This window comes from Strix uralensis, chromosome Z, assembly GCF_047716275.1.
Source record: "Strix uralensis isolate ZFMK-TIS-50842 chromosome Z, bStrUra1, whole genome shotgun sequence".
NCBI classification, from domain to species: Eukaryota; Metazoa; Chordata; class Aves; order Strigiformes; family Strigidae; genus Strix; species Strix uralensis.
The window spans coordinates 22,440,753-22,455,573 of record NC_134012.1 but is presented as its reverse complement, the minus strand read 5'-3'; the positions used below and the strand labels follow the sequence as shown (position 1 = coordinate 22,455,573).

Here is a 14,821-nt window from a genome sequence, read left to right as displayed (position 1 = left end):
AGGTTAGAGTCTCTCCCCTTAGGGCAGGTTGTTGTGACATGGAAAATGCTGGGGTTTGCAGCTCTCCATGGTAAGTCCTAATCACTATGATCACACTGAGGAGCTTATCTGATCCTTAACCTTCATGGTATGTGACAGTGCTGGTGGTCGCCTTGATGGTTTTGAACAGGTTTCTTATGAAGTCACCCTTAGCAGGACACTTTCTTTCACTTCCTCATCCCTATCCCAAGACCATCACTCACCAGGAAGCCCATGCTACACTCCGTTTTTATTCCTGGGGCTGTGGCTTTTTTCAAGACCTACTGGGGAGGAAGCATCCCCATGCCAGTACAGCCTCAGCTTTTCATTGCTGTTCAACTAGCACTTTTGTCTTCTCCTGCAGTTTTTGCCAGAATCCTGAAGGCTCCTGAATCCCAAAATATCACCTTTGGGTCTGTGGTGACATTACGATGCGCAGCGACCGGCCTTCCAGTCCCCACCGTCACCTGGCTGGAAAATGGGAAAGCCGTAAGTGCCTCTTTTTTTCATGTTTTTGGCCCGGGTGAGCTGTTAGCATCTGGAAGTGCAGCCCAGGGATTAAAAAGTGGGGCTGGGAACCCGTGCCCATGGTTTCTATTCCTGCCTTACTTAGCGCCTCACTGTGCCATCAAGTTGAGCCTGACTTGGCTCCCTGCTGCAGTTTTCTCTTCTGCAGAACACTCTCACCCTTCTCCAGGGTGTTGCATGGGTTAATTTGTAAGGGTCTGGAAAGCCCGAGATGAAGGATGCTTTAGACGCTTACAACCTTCCTCTGAGCCAGGGTTTCTAGGACTTCATCATGAGTTTATGTATTTCTGCAGGCCATCTTTCCTCTCCTTTCTCTTAATGTGGTAACAATAACATGGCAAAATTGTTTATTTGACAAAATAATACAAACTGAGGTAGTAGGGTAGAACAAACCATCTTGAGGCAAAATACCTGTGGGACAGCATACACGTACAGCATATTTGGAGATGAATAGATCTGAAATTTTCTAGACTGACCTAAGTGACACGCTGACGTATGTCACTAATTTATTCCTGGCTAGAAGCACGTCCTCAAGAGAGGCACACTCTCTTCAGTGGCAGGCACCAAGAGATGCAAATCCACCACTTCTCACAGGAAATTGTTCTGTAGTCTAATTATCCTTACCATTTAAAATAGGTGCCTACTTTGAATTCGTCTGGCTTTCATGTCCATGTGTAGGCTATTGCAATGCCTTCCCTTCAGCTGAACTGAAGACCTGCTTGACACCCGATATTGCCTCCCTGGGAGTGAGCGGTGCACTACAGTCACAGCAGCTCTGCAGCCTGAGTCTGCCATGGGTTTTCTCCAGTCTTCATATGGTTATGGTGGACATGTTTTATACTCTCTGTGGTCTTTCAACAGCTTTTTTAAGGATGTGAGCCCCAGGGTGTGATGCTGTGGAGGCAGGTGGGGCTGCTGCTGCGTGCAGGCTGGCAATTTGCTTCCACTCTTTCTCCCTGTCTGCCCCAAATCCTTCTGGCCACTATCTGGCCATGGCCATTCCTGTGGACTTGCTTGTCCAACAGGGCCAATAAATCTTCTTGCTCAACTTCCTTACTTCAGGAAGCTATCCCCATCCTGGTCTGTATCCCTTCTTTCCATGTATTAAGATACATTATTAAGGACCCTGGGCTACTCTGAAAGCTGTCTTGCCTTCCTTATCTTCTCTAAACCTTATTGTGTCCTCCAGTTTGATTAGGGCTAATTTTCTATATTCCATCCTAGGGAGAACAGCAAAGGGATCAGATCAGCCTCTGAAGAGCCCCATGGGTCCGCTGTAGTTTCTGGTGATAATTATTTTGAGACAACTGTGGGTGTCATTCAAGATTTCTTCCCCATTGAGGAAGAAATCTTTCAGGGGGTCTGGAGTCTCTGTCAAGGGCAGAGTATTTCCAGACTGCAGAGTCCTGCTCTGCCAAGGTCCCACAGAGAGCTGTGTGCGAGATGTAGTGTGAGATGATGCTCAGCCCCTGCCCAGGCCAACTGCCTGGCTGGTCAGATCTATTCTGCCCCATTCCTGTCTGCAAGGCAAAGCCCAGTCCCAGGAGGGTGGTGCTCCAGACTGCCTCATTTTAAATATGGCAAGGAGACCTTAACAAGAGACCATCTCTGAGAAAGTCAGGCCAGGAAGCGGGTGGATAGAAACATGTCTATTTGAGGGCTGACTCACGAGCAAGCAAAGTGAGTCACTTGAAGATGCAACGTGCCTGTGGCATTATGGTCTCTGAACACCAACCTGTAATTGTCCTGAGGTTTAAAGAGTGGGAATCTGCTGAGGTTACTGAGCTGCCTTTGAAGAGGAGGATGGAAACTCCTCTGAGCATCAGCTGCCTTGCGTACCTAAACAGAAACACAATTTCTCTTCCTTCTGCTATGCACCATGAGGCATCATGGGCCTCAAACTGTCTGCACCGCAAAGTGAGCGATGTGGGAAGACGTGAGGAGGTCTCTGCTTTGGTGGTGGCTGAGGTGTCATTTTAAAGGCTGAAAAAGGACCTGCTCGAAACAAAATCTCAGGGAACATATTTGAAAAGGGAAGGGAATCAATTAACACAAGGGAATGGCTTGAGGTTTCCAGTAGAGGAAACAACAGCTGGCTCGTGTGAAAGTCCTACGCACAGATACCTGATACTTTCACCTGTGATTTTCCACTGTGCATGTGACCGTGTGTACTGCTGTACTGCTCCTACTGCTCGCAGCTACCTGAGCACCCTTTCCCTCCCATGGCCCAAGCCTGGAGGAGCAATCCTGGCTTTCCATGCTCACCAGGTGTGGTCCAGTGCTGCTGGGAGTGGAGCTAACAGGATGGGGTATGCCTGAGGGGTAAGCAGGGAGACAGGACCCGATCAGCACAAGCTTCTCAGGCTGAGCAGCTGCCTCTCCCAGGTGGATGCTGGGAGGGAAGGGCAGCCTGTAAAGAAATTCCTCCTTTCCACCAGGAATATCCCAGGAGTGTCTTAGTGCTGAGTGGTTTCTGGGGAGAAAAAAAATCTAAAACCAAATCTGACCAGCACTGTAACAAAAGAGAAAGTTGTGAAAAACATCCCCTCATCTCCCATCCACCTAAACTGACTTCACAGCATAAGGCCAAAAAATATCCCTGGTCCCTGCATTTACACAGTGACCAGCATACCAGCCATCCCTGATGCAATAGTTAGAATAACTGTGTTGGTCTGGTTATTTGGTGATTTCTTCCCATGCATGTTCCCTCACCACAACTCCAAGTTGAGCTTCAGCAAGACAAAACAAATATATTATTCTCAGCATTTTCTTTTCAGAGAGAAAACAATCTTTACTAAAGATGTGATACAACACTGATGCATCCCTGCTTGCTTTTTCAATGATCACTGTTAATACCTTTGGGAACAGACACAGATCCCGTTGAAATCATGTTTCTGCTAATGTCCAGGGAGGTCAGATTGATCTCTCTAACCTCCCAGGTAGATGCATAGATAGAATGCTTTGCTGGGATGGATCCAGGGAGACAACTCTCACTGCCCTCAGGGCCAGGTAGCACCGGTGGGAACCACAGGCAATCACATCTTACTTGAATTGCACTTGATGCTTCCTATCAGTATGAAGGGTAGAGTGAGCAATGCTGGTCCTTCCTACTGCCTTTGCAAAGTAGAGTCTTGGTGTACCTTGTCCTCCTACTTTAATGAATACCATATAAGCAGGAAAGACTTGAGGATAAAATCAAGCCCAGCTGGCCAAAATCAGCAGGCTCCAAGCTAATTTACCTCGGAATTTCTGACCTGGGAAAAGAGCTGGCCAAAATCGCCACATTTGCAGCCACTTCCATATTTCCAGGTGTGAGATAAGAAAATCTATCGGATCTCTGCCGAAGTGTCAGAGTCAGAGTGCTTGCTTTGCTCACGATTGCTTTCGAAGTGTGGCAGTGCTTATATTAATCCAGAATCAATGACTTCCAAACCATTTTCTTTTCTCCCTTAATGTAGTCAGGGTCCACAAAGACACCTTGTACCCTTCCTTGCTAAGGCATGAATAGACAATCTACTAGAAGAGGTCCTGGAGTTATTAGCCAGCTCAATTCCATGAGCAAAACTGAGACTACAGCCCTCTGGAACTGAAAATTAATTGCAAAAGTATTGCTGAAGTGTGAAATAGGAGAGGTCTTGAACATTTGCTTTTGTCTGTGAAGTCAGCCGCTATGAAAGGGCTAAAATAACACCAGCAGTTTTAGCTCTCTGCCACTTCTGTCTCTTGCTACATCTTTCTCTGCCAATCTGGACATTTGGGGATGGGTCTCTTAGGTTTTTCCTTGCTTTGTTTGTTTGTCTTTTTTGGAAATATCACTGCACTGGGCTTTTCACTCTCTTAGGTTTCTGCAGGATCTATAGTGGAAAGTGTCAAGGACAGAGTGGTTGACTCCAGACTGCAGGTATATGTCACCCGACCTGGCTTGTTCACTTGCCTTGCCACGAACAAACACAGCAAAACTTTTGGAGCCGCAAAAGCTGCAGCAACCATCAGCATTTCAGGTATCCTGGGAAAAAAGGGGTAATTAATTTTTTATCCTTGCAATTGCAGTCCTATCTTCCCTGCTGGGGGAGAAGAAATGGGTGTGAAGTACTCTGGAGGAGAAGGAAAAGCCTTGGAGATCGATAGTGTGCAGGGGGCTAAATTTGAGTGCAAATGCATCCTCACCAGGCTATTTCCTCATATATTCTTACACTTTGGAGACTGGCACAGCTGTCATTTCCTGAATATTTGATTCTGTCTTGTACTTTGTGTCCCAGAACTTGGTAAGTTCATCCATGCAGAGGAAGTCGTGGCCATGACCCAGCGTTGGTATTGGTATCACCTAACAGCAAAGTGAAAATAGCTTTCATGAGCAGTTTGTCTTCTCAGGGAGTTGCATCCAGAAAGCAGGGAGGTTGCTGTCAGAGAAGTACCCCACCATGCCTGGGGTAACCTCTGCTCCCAGGGACATCTCCCAAGTGGGGACAGGATGATCCAAAGAGGAGAAATACCCATGGTCTGAGATACCTGACAGCATTTGCCACACCAAGAGAAAGGTAGCAGCTTGTGCCTTCCCTCCTGGGACAGGCAGGGGTATTTAGTTAGAGAAAAGAGGAATCACCCAGGACTCCAGGCATGGGGTGGTAGCCCTGGTCGTGCTGTTAACCAGGCATGTACCTGCCCCTTTCTCTGTGCCTCAGCTTCTGTTCTGTTGAGAAAATAACCATGCCTTTTCTTACAATGGGCATTAAGACTAGCAGCAAGCTCTGCCCTGTAGGAGACTCAGCACTTCGTACTGTATTTCACATTCCCACTCCTGCTTTTACCCCAGGCAAAGCTCTGCCCCACGAAGCAGAGCTCCAAATGGAGTGGGAGGGTTGGTGCAGCTACCTGCACCTACAGCAGGGAGAAGCAGTGCAGCTTCTCTCACCAGTCTGCATGTGCAGATCTGAGCAGGACCCCAGATCTGAGCAGGAGCCCTCCTTGGCCTTGTCCTAGCTCCCAAGGGTCTCAGGGCAGAGGTGTCCCAGTCCTTGGCTGATGCTTAGCACCTCCTCCCTGTGACAGTGCAGCCCAGCTCCCACGATGTGCAAATAGGGGCATGGTCATGCCCGTGCTGCTTCTCCAGCCCTGGTTTCTCTCACCTGTTATAGCTGCTGCCTGCAGGAGTGGGTGCAGGAGTGGCTTAAACAGAGGGTGCTACCTGCCAGTTATGTAGGACCCAAAGGGTAAGGGTAAAGGTCTGGGTTTAGGGTGCAACAGTCCAGCTCAGCAAGAACCGTGGTCAACAATCCACTTCCTCCTCCTCATTCCCTCTCCCTGTACAGCATTCAGTGTTGCCCAACTCTTCTTCCCCACAGAAAGATGCAAAATAAGGATAGAATTTAGCTGCACCCTTTTCAGATAGCTTACAGCTCTCAGACAGATTTCTTAGCATGGAAATCTTAACTCCCACATCTCAGAGCGCGCAGTGAAGCGTCACTGATGTCTTTTCCATTTCTTCTTTCTCCTGCTCATGACAATTCTGGGATCCGGTGCCTCTCGGCAGAATGGAGGTAAGAATGACTTTCTGTGGCTGCCTGGGGGTTTTCTCTTGGCCAGGGAGAAGAGGAATGATGAACTAAGGGGCTTTGGTTAATTTGGCTTAAATTAAGGGAGTGGGTTTCTGGATGCCAAGCATGCAGGTGAAGTTCACGTGAAGAGAACACTGAGCTCCTGCATACAAGTATAATTGGAGTCTGGGCCCAGGTAGATAAGGATGCTTCTGTATCAAACAAGCAGTGGATCACACATCAGTAAGGGTGTTTAAAATATAGACATGTTCAGAATATTCTGGAGCAAATTCTGCTCACAGTTACACATCTGCAACTTCACTGACCTTACAAATTTACAGGCAAAAGCTTAATTGCAAATTAAACTCTTGTCTGCATACAGCCAATAAATGTATTTTTGCTTGATGATCACCAGATAAGGGCAAGAGAAGTTTAGATATTTGTTCCAAGAAGAATTATGGATAGGTAAAGTCACTTCTATGTGATCAGACATGCACTTTTGCTTAGTATTTTTGGGAGTACCGAACAGTTCGGCTGGCTTTTTCTTTTTAGAGTCCTAGCATATTTCTGCATGTTGTACTGACAGATCAGTCTGGAAGGAAAATGAGAGGGTTAGCCTGGGAAGAGTGCTGGGAGCTACTGGCCCTTAGAGAAAAGAGGAGAGCCTGAGAAATTCTGAGCAAATGGCTTTGACACTCTGCTGACACAGGCTCCCTGTGAAGGCCCTTGCCTCCCTCACAGGCGCTTGCAAGATTGATTCAGGAATTTTGTAAGTGATTTAGTGACCATCCGATGATGATGGCAGACTTATGCCTTACACCTGCACCCATGTAGGTGTGACAGGTGTGTGAACAGTGATCAAATGCTCAGCCCTTCTGTTCTGCAGTTGTTCTCAACATTTGCTGCATGAAATTCCCTTTCTGTGACAAGGCACTGTGAGAAATACGTTGTTGCTGCTTCTCTGTTGCAGCCTGGTCCGTGTCTGCCTGCAGGTTTTAAAAAAGTGAGGAAACACAATATTAGCACTGGTGGCTCTTGTAAGGGTGCTTCTACAGCCCACTGAAGTCAGCAGCACAGCTGCCCCATGCACACCTGTGCCCTCTTTTGCCCCTTGGGGCACAGGAAGGAGACACCTTTCAGATCAAGCACAGTGGGCATCAACAGGAAAACATGAATAATGTGACCCCTGCCAAGTCAAGGACAGCTCTAGGAGAGTTCTTGGTGCAGTGTGGTGCTGTGGGGAAACCTGCTCTGTGCCTGGCACATGTCACAGGCTGTGGGACTGGAACAGGATGTTGGGGGGGGGCCTGTGTCACATGAAGGGGTGTCTGTGGCACCTGGGGTGATGCAGGGTGTCACAGCATCATGGCTGTTTTAGTACTATCTCAAGGAATTGTTGCTTTCTTGTATTTTTTAGCCAATGTGACATACAGGAAAAAAATAATAATTAAAAAAAATTGTCATGGACCCCAAAGTATTGCAGCTAAACCAAGGTCAGAGAGTGTCATCTGTAGAGAGTGGCATTTGAAAAGCAGAAATTTGGGTATCCTGTATAATCCCTTGTCCATGTACTCGCAGCTTTTTGAAGAAAAACAGCAAGAACCCCCAGGGTTGACAATGGGTGATTATTTGGACAGGGTAAAGAAATAAAAGGCAAAGATACAAATAGCTCTGCTGGCTACTGCAAATGGTTGGCATGTTGTGAATTGAACTCCCTGACCCCAGTTACACTGACCGAATGAGCAGTGGGGACAGCTGTACCCAGCCCTTCTCCCTCCCCGATTCGACTGTTCCCCCCCCACAGAGAAGGCTGTTTTCCCAGGTTCCCCCCGCCCCAGTGGCACTGCATCCTGCAGCACGGGCTGCCTGAGTGGAGGGCACATCCTCACCTGCAGACCTTGCTGCTGTGGGGTGGCTGTGGGAGCTGCTGGGAGCATGGGTGACCTGTGTGTGCCCTCGCCTTGCTGGTCCCTTTTGATGGCCATGGGGAAGAAAGGAGGGAGGGATGACAGCTGTCTCCTGCTAGATGCGAAAAAACACAGGAAAGATAAATAAACGTCCCACAAAGGAGCCAACCCTGCTGTGCTTTTTATTGCTCCGGCATAGCTCTGGCCCCATGCTTTGCGGCAGGAGTTTGCAAACTGGGAGATATGGTGAAGATTGGAGATGATGGACCTTGCAGAGAAGCACCAGAAGGAAAACTGCAGAGGCTTGTACACTCCTTTTCCCAGTGTATCCCACGTAAACCTGTGTGGAAGAGAGGCAGGGTCAGGATGGGTGCAGGAGCTGAGGAGGTGCAGGCAGGAGCTTTGCTGGTCTGATCTCATGAAAAATTTCCTGGCGTGTTCGGTAGGACTCACCTGGCTCCTGCTCATCGAGTCCATCCAAAATTAAACTTGCTAGTCAGCAGAGCAAAAAATCCCAAGTTATCACAGGTGTGCAGCAAACAGCACGGCTGATCTCTACTGCAGGGAATCAGGAAAAAAACACTTTTTCCCGTTAGGGCCGGGGGGCAGGGTGAGAGGCTATGCTAGTTCATGGTTGTACATGATTGTTCAGTCTTTTAGCCCACTTACAATGCTAGCAACCCTCAGCCAGAACCTCAGCCTTCGAGCTTGCCAGGAGGGCCCTGTGTTTACACCGAGGTTCCTTGCAGAAGTTTGGATGGTATTAGCTGTTTTTAGTGGTTATAAGTGTCTACCCTCTCCTCCACCCTCTGTTAGCCTTACAGATGCCACTTTATTCAGAAACAGAGCCTAGGCATCCTGCTTCTACATGTGTTTAGGGCTGTGAGCTTACTGTGTGTGCTCTTGTCCTCAACAGCAAGCTGTACAAGGGTGATGCAGGATACTGCAGCACATACAGAGGTGAGGTGTGTAGTGCTATCTTGGCGAAGAATGCTCTTGTTTTCTTCAACTCCTCCTATGCTGACCCAGAGGAGACCCAAGAGCTGCTTGTGCACACTGCCTGGACTGAACTGGAAATGGTGAGTTCATTCTGCCAACCGGCCGCTGAGTCTCTGCTGTGTAACTACATCTTCCAGGAGTGCAATCCCTCAGGAGCTGGGCCAGCTCCAAAACCAGTGTGCAGGTAAATGAAAAAAAAGTGCTCATCTTTCACTTTCATTTCATGGGAATGTGTAGGCAGCAAGGGAGTGGTGAGGGTCTGTCCAGACCTGCAGTATTGTTGAGTGAAAATGGGCCCTCTAGGTTTGCATGGGTTTTCCCTTTGCTCTCTCCTCCGTATGCACAAAGATGACCTGATCCAGCTCTCTCTGTGCTTTTTGCTCGGGTACGGACTGGCCCAGATGTCTGTGTTATATCAGCCTTTTAGTGAACAGTGTTGAAAAGAAATATCCTATTGAATGACATAATTGATTTAAAAAATTAACATATTGCTATCTGCTAAATCTTACTAGGTCAGTATGTACTCATTATTACTACAAAAGTAATTGCTTGTTTGGAATTTTGACTGAATATGGTCACAGTGCATTCAACAAATGTGGCCAAGGCGATACACTAATCATTCAGCACTTCCCACCACAATGAAGATGACCAGAGACACTGCCAGTGTAATTGTACCTGCTAAACCAAACCTCCCATCTGGCTCTTGTATCCTCCCATATGCACAGAAATGTGCATTGAAACAGGGCTGGCAGGGACCCCAAGGAGTCCAAAGCATCTCCCACTACAGCTAATCCACTGCTGACAGGTGTTTGTGCAACATGTCCCAGCGACAGAGACACTGCTCCCTCCCTGTGCAACCTCCTGAGCAGACCTTTCCTCACTGATCCGTGTCGTCCCACCATGGCCATGGAGACAAGTTTCTTCCCTTCCTCTTTGCAGCAAGATTTTATGTTTTCGCCAAGTTCTCAGACTAGAATAAAGCATCTTTTTCCAAGCTCTGCTCATAGTTCTTTCTTTTCTGGCCTCTGAAGCTTCTACTCCTCATTTTCCCTTAAGTGCTAAATATATATAGCCTCTAGCCCAGGTTTTGTTAGTGTTAACTATAATGAAATGATTGCTTGGTGTGCCCTGCAGAGGACAGCTCCATGCAGATATCTCAGGGTCAATCTTTCTTTTTCCCTAACACAACTGTTAGCCACAACTGATTCATATCCATTTTCAGCCCCCAGAGGACTGTTGTCTGGTTATTGTCCATTCTGTGTTTGGGCAGCTGGCATCCCTGCCTAAGTGCAGTACTTTGCTCTTGTCCTCCTTGAACTGCATTTTAAAACAGATTTTTCAGATTTGTGTTTACTGGGAGAGCAGCCCCAACTCTAGTGTCTCAACTAAAATACAATTCTTCCCTGCAGACATGGCAAGCACGCTGCCAGCTGGATTTGGGCCAGATGTAGTCTACCGACAATTATATTTCCAGTTATATAGGGACCTTTTAGGACAATTAGCAGCATGATGTCTTTGTAATCTGGACACTTCTGATTGCTCCTCCTGTAATATCTCTAAAAGAAAGGGACTGAGGAAAATCCCAGTACAAAGCTTGACAACCCATTGTGTTCTCTGTTTGGTGCCTATGCTGTTCAGTATTCCTCTACCAGCACAGTAGTGGCATATATCCTGCGAAAGAAGTGTTATGTGCAAGTATCCACAGATAATCATGCAGCCAAGTACTGAAACTTTTTTTTTGCTGGCAGACTCCTCCCTGCTGCCTTGTTGTTCTGCTCTTTGTCATTGTGCCATTTAGTATATGATCCCTCTGCTTTTTTTCAAGATTTGTGACAGTATTTATATCTGAGCCACATGTGCACAGCACATTTGTCAGCCAAGGATTTTGCACAGCACTCCATGAGGCTTTTCAGTGAGATCTGGATCTCACATCATTTACCCCTGCTCATGAGTGGCCCTGCAGGACCAGAACTCATGGTGATTCGAGCGAAGACCTACACTTCTGGGGCATTTCTGAATTCAGACTGATATAAATCAGCATAAATCTGCACTTGATCTTGAGCTAACAGGCACAGCATTTGAAAATATGTCTCAATCTTAATGGCTTGCCTGGCATATCTCTCTTCAAATCCATGAGTCAATGTTATGTTTTCTTCCCTTTAATGATTTTTCCTGGTGATTTTAATGCAGATTTAAATGCAGCTTTCCTCATGACAAGAGACCTGGAAGAGCATCCTTACTGTTTCCTGTTCCCAGAGCACATCAGCTGGACAACAGTTCTTCCAAAGCCCTAACCCAATGTTCCTTTTGATAACTCAGACATCTAATATGTACTTCTGAACAGCTGAGACCTCTGGGGGCTCTTGAACATATTTCACATGGTCTTGGTTACTTTCCAATTGTCTTACCTGCTTTTTACTGACAACTTTATACTTCTGCAAAAACTGGCTAGACCTCACCAGTTTTCAGCTGAAATGCTTCATGAGTGAGAATTTAGCTATCTCAGGCTGGAGAATTCTCGTAGTTTTTGAGGAACATATTTCCTTTGACATATTTCCCTGTGTTTTTGTCTTGCTATATATTCTCTGCATCATTTTTTCTCTCCCCATGTAATCTTATATGTTCATTTTAGTTTAGAAGCTAGCTAGCAAGAATAACAACTTGCAAACAGACTGAGTAAAGCTGTTATAAAAATAATCAGGGGGTAAAACATGATGAAGTGAAATGGAAGAAAACTACATGGGAAAAATTTCACTTCAGATAAATTAAGATGCAATTTGATTAAAATTAGAGTTTTCCTGTTTTTAAGGGAAAGTGATATCTCATCTTATAATTCTTGATTACATCTGCCTTTTACCACCAACTGCTTCTGTGATAGCAAAAGAAAATCCCTCAGTTTCTGTTTCAACCACTGCTGATATAAAGTGACCAGGCTGCAGGGATCAGTCTCATGTTGGGAAATGTCTCACTTCGGTCAGGTCTGTGTGTCCCTACCTCCTCTTTAAACAGTCCTTAAACAGTCCTTTGTGGTCCCTAAAATGTTACTGGCCCACTTGTCCTCTTCTGCTGCTACTGTTCTTTGTACATCTGTCATTTACATGACATAAAATTTCTAATAATAATCTGAAGTAATCTTTGCATATGATCTCATCAAACTCTCGCTGCTCAGGATTAAGTGTTATAACAATGTTATGAACCAGCTCGAGGAGACTGACCATCCTCCCTCTGGCTGCCTAACCATGCTCCTGGAGCGACTTAGTGGGTGAAGATAACTTGCCTTTAATGCTGGAGTGAACAGGATTGCAGAGGAACAGTCTTGCATTTTGCAGTTGCACACCGAATAAGGGGCTTGTTTTAAGGATGCTGAAGCTTCAGGAGTGAAGGCAGCTAATGCTATCCAGCTCTCCCAAGTGTCTGCCAGTGCTTCAAATGCAAGATTTTCTCATTTCTCTAGCTAAACATTTCTTTACTTCAGAAGGTCATTCCTGTTCCACATGTTGTTTAACATATAAAAGATAAATTATGCCATCTGGCTGCATTCTGTTTTAATGGAAGTGAGGAAGGAATAGACCAGCACTGGCTAAAACCAAGTACGGGGCAGCTTGGCTTCGATGGCTTTAGCCTAGAGACTTGAAGGGCATCCATTGCTGTTGCAGAAAAGCTGCTGCCTTGATAGAATTCCCAATGTCCTCCATCCTTCAGGTGCTTTAGAGGGTTTGCAGTGTTGGTAGTCATCACCAAAACTCATGGCCGTCTGCTCTTGCCAAAACTGCTCTAAGTAAAGAGACTGCATCAGCCCAGCAGGTGATGAATTTGGCTAAAACCTTCACCACAGACCCCATGCAGACCCTTTCTGCATTGCTGTGTGATAGTTGGGAAGGATGTGGATCCACAAAGGACTCCAGCTGAGCTCAGCAAAGTAATCTCTGAACATGCCCTCAAAGCTGGTTTTGCAACTCAGGTTCTCAAGAATGAGTACATAAATAAACAAATCACTGATAAATTGACTAATGCCACAAATCTTCAAACTTTCCAGTATGATACAGTTGTTTTTTTTTTTTTTTGGTAAAGCAGATATTGCTGCCTTGGCCTCCCTCATAGTTTCTGATCTAAGGAACATTTAAACATCTAAAGCACTTCTCATCAGCAAATGTTATGCAAGTAATACACTAGGTAGGACACAGTTAGGTCTCTTCTTTTACCAGGCACTGTAAAGGTTTTGCTGCAGACAGCTGACAGGTAAAAAAGGGACTTAAAGTTGTCTGTGGAGAAAAGAAGAAAATTGTGTGGGTGATTCTGTGAGGTTAAAAATACAGACAAATATTTATTTAAGATGATTAAGAATTGCAGCTCACCTGTCTTTGATAGATGACACTTTAATGTACAATTTACAGAAGACAGGTGAGATTTTTAGAATGTACTGATAAATGCTAAGATAACTTCCAGACATGATGTTTATTAGTAGAAGATGGCAATAAATCTGTAGAAAAAGATGGGAATGAACTCCTTACAGACTGTGATGTGTGCTGTGTTTTGACCATAACCCTGCTTCATTAAAAAGGTAGCTTTGTGGGTTTCCTAAAGGAAGCTGTTACATTTTATACAGTTTCCTTTATGGTTTATGAGCCAGACAGGCTGACTTAAGGAAGCATAGGCCAGTAAACGCATTTCTGTCAGCCTGCAAAACCCCTGCACACCACTGCTAAGAGCAGCCATTGTTGTCAAGCCATTGACTGCTGTATTTCACTGTTTTTTACAAAATAATGTAGAGAGAATTGCCTTGCTGTAAAGGATCTCTACTGCTTTAAGGAATGGCTCTCAATGGAGGATAACTCTCAGAAGGGGATTTACAAGCCAGGGTTGATGCTGCTCACTCTTCCTGAATGCAACAGGCTGCCCAGCCTGCACCAGGACCCCAGCGCCTGCACCCGCATCCCTTTCTTTGGTAAGGTGGCACATGCTGCCCATTGTCCGGAGACCTGTGCTGCTGGTGAGGGAGGGTGGAAGGATGTGATCCGTAATTTACAACTAAAGTAAAGGCTGATGGTGGGTACCACCCTGTCAGCGCTTGTGCACAGGACTGTCATAGCTGCATTGGCTGTTTGCTTGTCTTGTCCAACTGGGGTTCAGGAAAAATCCCTCAAGTAAATAAATCCTGTCTCTTTATTGAGAGGGTCATCACAATCTCATTGCCAAAATCAGTCTTAATGATGGCAAAATTGCCATTCAGGTGCCATTGCAAAGAAACAAGCTGCTTAAGCACTGCTGGGAGAGAACTTTTTTCCATGGCGTGCTCCTAAGCAAGCACCCAGTTATATCACGTTCTGGACAACTTCTCCTTTTGTCTTGTCTTGTCTTTTTACAGATTTTAAGAAGGAAAATATAACAAGTAAGTAGACTGCTCCAGGCTCTATGTTTCTAGCAATGGGCATGATATTCTTTGTTGAAGATGCAGCTTGTACAGCACTTCTGTGTTTTGCTTTGGTCCTGGCTGGCTGGATTCAGGTTATTGCCAGGGAATGCCTGAGCTTCCACATCTAAGGCATGGGGAAACACATTTCCAGCTCTTCAGAGCTTGGGGAGAATGTGGGCTGGTATCTGTTGAAGGCGATTAGAGGGGTGTGACGCTTTTAGCTGGTACCCTCCCTGCCAGCTGTTTCTCCTTCTTAATACCCATTACTTCTAGTTTTGCTTTACCCATATTTGGTATTTCTGATACTGCTACCAAGGTCATCCCAGCCTTATATGCTGTTACTGACATGGTTATTTATGTCATGCTGGCCCTTATTACCCAAAAGGCACCAGCACTTTCCTCCAATCATGTCTGAAGTCTGG

At 45.9% G+C, this 14,821-nt stretch overlaps 1 protein-coding gene across 3 annotated transcripts in view; it reads left to right on the top strand.

The window, feature by feature from the left end:
- MUSK (muscle associated receptor tyrosine kinase) overlaps positions 1 to 14,821 on the top strand; it is a 53,887-nt gene that overhangs the window by 25,459 nt on the left and 13,607 nt on the right. For 2 of the 3 annotated variants that reach the window (XM_074856009.1, XM_074856008.1), the window contains exons 6-11: positions 383 to 507; positions 4,388 to 4,547; positions 6,077 to 6,083; positions 8,904 to 9,170; positions 13,756 to 13,931; positions 14,352 to 14,375. In XM_074856009.1, coding sequence (XP_074712110.1) covers positions 383 to 507; positions 4,388 to 4,547; positions 6,077 to 6,083; positions 8,904 to 9,170; positions 13,756 to 13,931; positions 14,352 to 14,375 — 759 coding nt within the window. The remainder of the gene's footprint in view (positions 1 to 382; positions 508 to 4,387; positions 4,548 to 6,076; positions 6,084 to 8,903; positions 9,171 to 13,755; positions 13,932 to 14,351; positions 14,376 to 14,821) is intronic. The other variant, XM_074856010.1, reaches the window with a different exon arrangement.